The sequence below is a fragment of the Abramis brama genome (genome assembly GCF_963993115.1).
Source record: "Abramis brama genome assembly, chromosome: 20".
Taxonomy (NCBI): domain Eukaryota; kingdom Metazoa; phylum Chordata; class Actinopteri; order Cypriniformes; family Leuciscidae; genus Abramis; species Abramis brama.
The window spans coordinates 25,715,075-25,725,325 of record NC_139982.1 but is presented as its reverse complement, the minus strand read 5'-3'; the positions used below and the strand labels follow the sequence as shown (position 1 = coordinate 25,725,325).

General features: G+C 37.7%; 1 protein-coding gene across 1 annotated transcript; it reads left to right on the top strand.

Annotated features, from left to right (window-relative positions):
* Positions 1–2,215: 2,215 nt before the first annotated feature.
* Positions 2,216–9,699, top strand: LOC311070904 (major histocompatibility complex class I-related gene protein-like). The gene is made up of 9 exons (XM_084095018.1): positions 2,216–3,400; positions 3,562–3,807; positions 3,892–4,170; positions 4,295–4,573; positions 4,792–4,908; positions 5,038–5,070; positions 5,250–8,983; positions 9,145–9,165; positions 9,300–9,699. Exons 1-7 carry the CDS (start codon positions 3,343–3,345, stop codon positions 5,276–5,278), a joined length of 1,041 nt encoding a protein of 346 aa, XP_083951144.1. The 5' UTR covers positions 2,216–3,342; the 3' UTR covers positions 5,279–8,983; positions 9,145–9,165; positions 9,300–9,699.
* Positions 9,700–10,251: the final 552 nt, after the last annotated feature.

The following is a 10,251-nucleotide window of genomic DNA, read 5'->3' as shown; positions in this document are numbered from 1 at the left end:
CATATATATATAAAAAAAATATACAGTACTGTGCAAAAGTCTTAGGCATGTTAATACCCCCCCCCCCCCCCCCCTTGCTGTAGTGTGTCAGTAGGAAATATCAGTTTACATTTCCAAACATTATTTTTGCCATTAATTATAATAATCCAGTGAGATTTGTGTATGCACAAGGAGTCTGACAACAGCCGGTATGATCTGATCTCACCATCATCGAGTCCGTCTGTGATTACATGAAGAAACAGAAAAAACAGAGACAAACTAAATTCAGAAGAACTGCAGGATATATATACTCCGAGATGCTTGAAGAAACCTGCCTGCAAAGCTACCTGAAAAACTATGTGCAAGTGTACCTGTACAAAAGCCGTTTTAAACGCAAAGGGTTGTTACACTAGCCTGGAAATCCAGACCTAAATCTAAAAGATTAATGGTCTGGCGTCGACTAATGAAAATCGGCAAGCTCGAAGGGCGGCACCAAGCATGCATTTGAAAATCTCACTGGAGAAAATCTCAATTGGATAACACTATGACCAATCACAACAAGTTATGGCTTAGCTACCAGTGGAGCTACTGGTAGATTAGACTCTTGCCGTATCCGGTCGGCAAAACAGCAAAAACGCCCTTTTTGCAAAGGAACGATTCGAGCGCCGTCTTCTGTTCCTCTTTTATAGAAAAAGTCTAAGGGCCCTATCTTGCACCCAGCGCAATTGACTTTGTACACTGACGCATGTATCATTCCTATTTTGCACCCGCGCAAAGCGCGCTTTTCCCTCCACAGAAGCACGTCGCTAAACTAGGGAATGAACTTGCGCTCCCTGGGCGGTTCAGCGCAAAAAAGGAGGCGTGTTCCGGCGCAAACGTTCCTTCATGCTATTTTGCAGGTTTAGAAAACAATTGCGCCACTAACCAGGAAAAAATAGTTTAAAGTCAGTGGCGCGTTGCGCATGTTATTCATATGCTATTTTAAGGGCGCATGCTTGGCCATAATCAATGTAGCGTGTGCACAATGCGCATACACTTTGATTCTCTCATCTACACAGAAGCAGCAGTTTTCATGTTTGCAAATCATACATTATTATTATGATAGATAGATAGATAGATAGATAGATAGATAGATAGATAGATAGATAGATAGACAATTTATTATAAAAGCATACATCTAGCTTACACATTTACCCAAATTATCATACACCTTTTTAACCGAAGTTAATTTAGGTGGGTTTCTCCATCCCCAACGTCCCTGACGAGAGCGTTGCTCTCCTTGGCTGTGAACCGCTCCTGGCGCGCGTCTGGCAAATCCGCCGTTATAATAGGAATCCGCTTTAGAGCAAAGCGCGTCTGCTCTTAAAGGGAATGTGAGATGACGCTCTGATTGGTTTATTTCACGTTACGCCCAAACCACACCTATGAATAATGAAGCTACTTCAGACCAACCCATTTTAGATTTGCGCCTGGCGCAAGAGTTATTTATTCCGCTGGGAAAATAGCAACAGCGCCAAGACCCGCCCACAAAGTTACTTGCGCTTTGCGCTTTGACACTTGCGTTTCAGATCGTTAAAATAGGGCCCTAAATCTTTCACTGTACCGGCCAAAGCCATTTCAAACAAATGGTGTTCATCCATAGCCATCTTGCAATGTTTACTAATGACTTCGACCGTTCGACGTCGCAGCGCTGTCGTCATCTCGCCTCTGGCCCGCCTATATCAGATAACCCGATGTGATTGGTGCAGCTCAGATCGAGGGGCATATTTAATGAGCATTGTTACTCGACACCAGAGTAACTTGCTGAGCAAATTCAACTTGTGCTTTTGTGAGAACTCTGGATTACCAGGGTATCGTTACACCATATTGATTTGAATTTATTTAATTAGTTAATAGAAGTTAAATCATAAATAAATTCAATTTGTGATTTTATTTTTGAAAGCATTCTCACTTTACAGCATGTTAACACAAGTGCCAGTACTTTTCACATCAGATCATCCTGGCTGTTGTCAGACTCCTTGTGCATACAGAAATCTCACTGGATTATTACAGTTAATGGCAAAAAGAATGTTTGGAAATGTAAACTGATATTTCCTACTGACACACTACAGCAAAAGATATAAATAACTGACTTAAAACCATTTTTATTATTAGGTATTAACATGCCTAAGACTTTTGCACAGTACTATATATATATATATATATATATATATATATATATATTACACATTGTGTCTGTTCTTTGACCATGTGTTGAACAAAACAACCTAAACAACAATGTACACAGTTCTCAGATGTTGGTTAGTGGTAACGTATGCAGGTAAACAAATAAAATATGTAATCTTTTTTAGTAAGTGTTTAATTTTGATTGTTTTTTTTTTTACAGTTTTATTCTTTTCATCGACTCACAAGCAATGCAATATTAGGTGAATGTCTGGTGTTTGAAATAATTATTAAAACAGGGCTTTGGCACTCAACGAGAACAGCCTCAATGTATGTCCAGATCACACACTGCCAGAGCGACCAGTGATTCAGCTCACATCCAATCTGAAACAGACAGCGACGTTACATGATGATGAATACAATGTGGAAACATCACAAAATCAAAACGAAGCCATATTATGCAATTGGTGATGACGAAACCTGTATAAATTCCTATTACAGTTTAAAAAATGATATTCTTGAAGCAGCTGCTGACTTATGTTCAAGAATAATCAGAACAAACAATGTCATCATAACAAAAAACCAAAGATTTCTGAATTGGATTTTATTCAAATTAAGGATGAGAGAATACTCACACCAGGCTATCGTACATTTGAATAGGCCACAGATACATTTGTAGAGGTTTATTTTTCAGGCATTGTTGATAAAACACTGCAGTACAAGTCAACGAATGACAGCTAGGCTAATCAAAGTATTCAAATACAATTTAAAGCATCACAAAAAAAAAAAACCCCAAAAAACCTAAAAAAAAAAACTAGCCTGGACTAGCATGGTTACTCGCTCACTCATACTCGCTCAGGCAAAACAGCTCATTTGATTTATCATATTACTATGCATTGCAATTTGAGAAGTGTGCACTAATATTTTCAGTTTTATTAATTTGAACTTTGTCTCAAGGACACACCTAGGGGAAATTTCATGAATATTCATGATTGCTCCACCCACTGGAACAGTATTTCAGGGGAACTGAATATAACTCAACACAACAACACAACAACTGGCTTGTGAAAGACTGAAACTACTGCTGACAGCATAACTCAGTTTTTCACTGATAGGCTGCTGCTCAAGGAAATATTTAGCATTCAAAGTTTTTCTTACAAGATTCGCAATATTTAGATTCACATGTGAGAAGAGAACAAGATGATCAAGTTATTTGTTTTCCTGTGCGGGCTTTCAATTCCAACATCTGTTTCAACAGGTAGGGTAAAGATTTCAGTTCATATTCATAGACCTTGTCAGTTTAGATCTCAGCATTGTTAGCAGTCATTGTTTTGTTTTGTTTGAGGAAATTAGACTGACTACCATTTGCTTTTATTACATTATAGCCTATTTTAATGATAATTATATTCAATATTTCAGATTCTCACTCTTTATGGGTCCTTATAACATACATTAAAGGAAACACTCCATTTCTTGAATTTAGTGGCACACTAATGTTGGATGACATGACTATAGGATACTTTGATTCAAAGACGATGACTTACTTTACAAGAGGAAATAGTACAAATGAAGATGATCTGTATAATCTGGGTGATAATAATGTTGTAGGAGAACATTTGTATGAGTATGTTGTGGATATATCAAGTCACAGAAATAATACAGATGGTAAGTTAATTTAATTATTTTCTTTAAAAGATTGGACAATTGAGTCTTTTTTGACATCTTCATTCTCTTTTTCTGGCCTAAAAGGTCTTGGAGTTTACCAAGTATTAGGTCTTTGTGAACTGTTGGACAAAGACAAACCAGGACATTTTATCTTCAAGATGGCATTTAATGGCTCTACTTCAGAAGAAATGAGATATTTTGATGGCAAGTTTACATATAAAGGTCCTTTAAAAACTACAGAGCATGACAATAACCCCTTACTGCAGACGCATATGTGGTATCATGAGGTTTTTTCCTACCCGAACTGCCTAAACACTCTCAGGTCTTACCTTAAAAAAAGAGGAGCTCAATTAAAGAGGAAAGGTAAGTCTCCAACATGCTTCTCTTATTTTATTCAATAGCCTATAGAAATGAGCTAATTCCTAATTAGCTATTCTATGGTCTTATAAAAAAGACACTAGGCCTGCATTTTTCCTATCTTGAACAGTGAAACCGCGAGTCAGACTGATTCAGAAAGCAAACTCAGATTCTGGAGGGTCGCGTGTGAGTTGTTTGGCAACAGGATTTTACCCTCGTCACATCAACCTGACCCTGTTCAGAGATGGACAGCCTGTATCTGATCATGAGATCACTGGAGGAGATCTGCTGCCCAATGGTGACGGGACGTACCAGATGAGGAAGAGTCTGGAGATCAGTGCAGACAAACACAAATACAGCTGCTCTGCCACACACCTCAGTCTGGACAACAAACTGGACATTGATTTGGGTAAGGACTTTAGATAATTTTAATTAATTTCCGTCCTCAAACTTGATTGGCTTTATTCTTCTGTGGTTGTGTCTGGAACCATTTCATTCAACAGAGAAAATAATTGGCCAAATTTTGTCTAAAATGTAAGTTACTTAGTATCAACTTATCACTGAAGTGTTGTTCAAAAGCAATATCAAACTAATAAGAGAATGTCTTCTTGATTTGTCACTCTTCAGAGTTTCCAGGGGGAACATTAGTGCAGGTGATTTCCTCAGTGCTTGTGCTTTTAGCATTGGCATTTGTGTTATTGACTGTGGTTGCCATTATTATATGGAGGAGAAGGCATCATTCAGGTAATACATGACATAGACAAAACATATTAGATTAATGCAAAGTCTATAAATATGAATTAATCGATAAAACTGTTCTGTAGTTCTGTTTTTATATTATTGCATTTTCTTAATTTATTATGTTCTTTGCAGCTTCCTATACATGTGACTACTCCTCTGCTTCTTGTGAGTATTTTCTGTGTAGTTTGTGTTTGAATTCTGTAAACATTTTAGCGTCTTCATGTCCATTATTGTTTTTTGCATTTCAGTGTAATATGACTTATAAATTTGTATGAAGAATAACAACAATTTTGATTAATTGGAATGTTTTCTAATGAATATTGAAATTCTAACTTCATTTTCAGCAACTGAAGACAGCGTGGATAAAACATAATTAGGTTAATGAACATAAATGGGCAATAATAGAAAGTAGATTATAATGCAGCTTATCAATGGAATTAAATGGCTTAGATCCTATAATAGAATCACATGTATTTCATTGTCATTATACGGTATTTCAGTTTGTTTTTTGTGTACTCTTCTGTACAGTTGTGTATAAGGTAAACTGATCTGTGCTTTTTTTCATTACATGGATTGTCATTATTCTCAAATGAGTCAGATTTAGTCATGGTGAAATGTATAATTTTATTACTAGTGAGAAAGGATTGTCTTGATGTGCAATTTGCCATGATTGTTTGCATCAAACAAAAATATCGACATTTTAAACAGAGAAACACTGCCATTTTTTCAAGAAACACAGTAACAAGTCACCGCATGCTATGTAAATACTAAAATGTACATATCAGTAAATATGTTTTTCAGGAGTCTACTGAATGACACATCAGGTAGAAAGTTTAGCTCACTTCAAATATTCTCACGTTCAAAGAAGTCATAATGATCAACTGAAGCGACAACATCTTGTTTTGACCTGTGTGTTTAAAGTTCATTTGGTAATCGGACATAACTCAGATGTTCACTGATCATTTTCCAGGAAATAAAAATTACTTTGTTACCCGACTCATGTCAAAGTTGCTTTAGTGAACAACATTTTTCTAATGGTTGGGTTTTCACTAGTCTGAGAACAATATTTATTTGTTTTTCTGTATGGGTTTGCAGTTCCAAACATCTGTTGTAACAGGCATGATTTCATAAACAGGTGCAGTAAAATATGTTTTTATAATTCATACCCACTGAATGTTTATTAGTGTCTAGTTGTTACAACTGTGGAATCCTTGATGGGCAAGGTGAAAAATGTACAACACATAACCGTTTACAGGGTACACTAATTATTATTAATTATAGGAAACAGCATGACCTATTATAATACCTGCAGTTGGGACTTTTAGTCTGAATGTCAAAAACAATCCTTGCCTTGGCTTGTTGATATATAGATAAACAGATCAAATAGATAGAAAGTCAGACAGACTGACAAACAAGACATTGTCAAGCAAAACAAGTCAACACAGAGATTTTACACACTTTTTTTCCCCACTGTTACCACTGTGTGTTATTCACATTCTTTAAGTTGCTCTACTTTAAACTGCCTGTTGCATACATATGCAAACGTACTAAATGCTATGAATTAGTCATACAAATGAACAAAACATTTCAGCTACACAGAAAGGAAGTATAAAACTAAAACTGAAGTATGTATGTCAAGATCACAAGATATGTACAAACCTGATTTTCCAGTTAGTTTCTTGAACACATCGGTCTATATGCCACATTCGCAACAATATGGAGAAAATTCGGCTGCTTTTTGTGCTTTTACTATCAGCAGCTGAGTCAAAGTTCTCAGATGACTGCAGCATAAAATGTATTATTGCCTTCTATATTTTTTATAAAGTTGTTTAGTAGTCAAACCACAAAAACTGACTCTATTTCAGACTTACTCATATAAGGATGTTATGAGACGTTATAATCAATCATAATCTTTTCATGTTGTATTTTGAATATATATGGACATAATCTCAAGTCACATTGATATAGTATGTGTACCCAAACACAAGACACCAGACCGGCATTTTTAAAAGTTTATTGAACATTATGCTTTATTTACTGGTCAAAATACAGAAAAATACAGTTCCATTGACTGTTTTGGTTGTTGTTTCTCACAGGTGTGTTCAACTTATAAAGATAAGAGCATATCGGGAACACACACACACAAAGCATATTTTAAAAACTTCATTATAAATGTACATTTTGTATCATATTAACAGCAATAAGATATTCCTGTTGTCACTGCCTGGCTTCGTCGTGGTAACATTTCATGTGAAGCTAATGAGGAAATTACGTCGTCTTTAATTTCTCCCTTTTTATAATTAAATATTGCAAATTATTTTTAAATAATTTTAATAAAAAGTAGGCTACGTTCATAACACTAGGCCTGTTGTGTTACAGTAAAGGGGGGTGGTGGCTTTGGAGGAGGACGAGGAGTTGGCGAAGGATTGGTGAGAAGGGTAGGTGAAGGGCTGGTAAAGGTAGGCGGCAGACACCAGGGAGGAGCAGATAGACGAAGCAGCCAAGGTTGAGATGATGGGTGAAGTGGCCAGGTGGTGTTGACCCAGAGCTCAGCCTGGATGAAAGCCCACGGCAGAGTCGAGGGAGGAGCCAGGATGGAAACTTGGCAGGCAACATCCGGGGGACGACCGACGGAGAGGGAGCCGTAGTCAGGGGACCCCCAGGCGCGGGCGAAGAGCCGATGTTAAGGAGCGACATCACTGGCACTGGAGAGGCGATGCCGTGGTGACGAGTGTCGGAGGTGGAGCCAGATTAACCGAGGGCTGAGGCGGAGCCGGTGTGATGGAGGACAAAGACGACGCTGAAGTGAAGGAGGAGCCCACTGAAGCCGTAGGAGTGGGTGAAAGGAGCGCAGAGTATGGCCTGCAAGTCCGTGGCGGAAGCAGAGTGACGACTGACCAAGGGTGCGCCGGTGGGTCGAGGGAAACCCGGTGTAGCCGCAAGACAAAGGGTATCTGGTGGAGTCGAAGGTGGGAGGAGCCAAGGCGGAGCTGACAGGTCAACGGGCAAATGATTCAGGATGGGAAGCAGTACCTCCGTGTCCCAACCAATCAGCTAGTCCTCAGTTTCCAAATCCACCAGAACTCCCTTAGCCACAGATTGGCTTACACGCCTGGTCAGATTCACTCTGGGACTCTGGCTCCGGGCCAGTCCCTTCCTCTTTGGGCTCTGGCTCATTCATCACGGTGGACGGTCGCTCTCCGTCTGTGGGGGGCTAAAGCGATCTCTCAGCGGTCGAGGGTGGTGGTGAGCTGGGCTCTGGGTCTGGCTGTGTCCTGGATTGGGGACAGACACTCTCCAGACACCTGATAATGGCCTCCCTCCAGTTTAATCCAGAGGTGTCTGGGAGGTCAACGGGATGGTGACAGTTGGCCCCAATCCAGAACAGAGATTTGAGGGTCTCGTCGTCGAAGGGTGCAGTGATGGCAAGACAACAACTGCTCAGTGAATGTCAATAACCGAAATACGTTTGGTTTTGTCTTCCATGTACCTCTACAGAAGTTTACTTTAATGTAGTTTACTATTGCATTCCAAACCCTGACATGCATCATGTTTCCAGGGGTGTATTTATCCCTCTTTTCAACTTTCTTCAACAGTGAAACCCAGAGTCAGACTCATCCTGAAAACAAACTCAGATTCTGGAGGGTCTCGTGTGAATTGTTTGGCAACAGGATTTTACCCTCGTCACATCAACCTGACCCTGTTCAGAGATGGACAGCCTGTATCTGATCATGAGATCACTGGAGGAGATCTGCTGCCCAGTGGTGACGGGACGTACCAGATGAGGAAGAGTCTGGAGATCAGTGCAGACAAACACAAATACAGCTGCTCTGCCACACACCTCACTCTGGACAACAAACTGGACATTGATTTGGGTAATAAGTGCACATGAGACTAGTGCACATAATATATCTGATAAATTAATGTCTTTGTGACCTTATTTGTCATATTTCAGAGTATCCAGGGGAAACGTTTGAGTCAGTGCCTTCTTCTGTGCTTGTGGTTTTGATACCGGGGTTGGTATTATTGATGGTGGCTGTAATTATATGGATCATTTTATGGAGAAAACGGCATTCAGGTAATACAAGAAATTAAACCGTAAAAAAGACGATAAGGGATAGATCCTAAATGAGATGACATATAAAGATCATTTTGTAAATAATAATGTGGTTAATATTTTTTTAAATGATTAATGTCTGTTTCTTAATTTCCTGAGTTTTGTTGTTGCTTCCTCTAAAGGTGACTACTCCTCTGCTTCTAGTGAGTATTGTCATGTGTTCATTTTTCATGTTATGACCCCCGGTCATACTTTAATTTGAATTTACATTAACATTACATCAACTGTCATTTTGATTGAAATGAATATTTCCTAACTATCTGAACTTCCTTTTCAGCAACGGCAGATTCATAAGGTTTATAGGTAAAATAACATGATTGGCTTAAGAAAGATATAACATCCTTGTGTGTGTTTGTGTGTGTGTGTGTGTGTGTGTGTGTACTTCTTTTCTTTTTTTTGTGAGAATTTATTTTACACAATATGAAAATATGCAAAATTGTATCTTTGTAATTACTGAAATGTTGTTAAAATGCTCTTACATTTATTATGTAGTGTGTAGAATTAGCTACTGTTTAATACTCCTGTTTAAAACTGTTAATGTCTATTTTATTTTCTCATTTTGCATTACTTTATATTTTGTGGCTCATTTTTGTGCTAACTTCAGTCAATATGTGATTGTTCATCCAGATTACTTTTCTTTTAAATAGCTCTTCTAAATAAAGCTAAGCCTTGCAAGTAAAATACAATTTTAAAGTTATAATGTACAATATGTTACATGTTTGTTCATCAAAACACACAATACATGTTTAGATGTTTGTTCTTTTCCCACAATTTTTCTAATTATTAATTTATGCAACAGTAATATTTTCACATTATTTTTAAAGTAACCTTCATACATTTTGATTTTCCCACCAATTTGTGAAAGTGAAAAATAAATTTACTTAAATGTATTTTAAATACATTTATTTTATGCTAAGTATACTACAAATACATTTACATATTTATGTACTTAAACTATTCAAAGCCCTGTGATTCATAAAAATACCTTCCTCATCTAGAAGATGAACAGACCAGATAGCCTCTAAATGGAAACTTCTATGGTCCTTCTTTTAATTTTTTTGTCTCTCGTATCACACCGTCTTGTTTAATAAAACGTAACTGGAGCCATCTTGTGTCTCAGTTATCAAGTGCAGTAAAAATGAATTATACTATTACAAAATATATTTTTAACTCCAATAAAAAAATAATGCCCGCAAATTTATTTTTATTTTGTAATCTTATTGTCTGGG

Coding starts and splice junctions, on each gene's coding strand:
- LOC311070904 (XM_084095018.1), top strand. CDS start 3,343: ATGATCAAGTTATTTGTTTTCCTGTGCGGGCTTTCAATTCCAACATCT. Junction 3,808..3,891: donor TCACAGAAATAATACAGATG/GTAAGTTAATTT, acceptor CTGGCCTAAAAG/GTCTTGGAGTTTACCAAGTA. Junction 4,171..4,294: donor AGCTCAATTAAAGAGGAAAG/GTAAGTCTCCAA, acceptor TATCTTGAACAG/TGAAACCGCGAGTCAGACTG.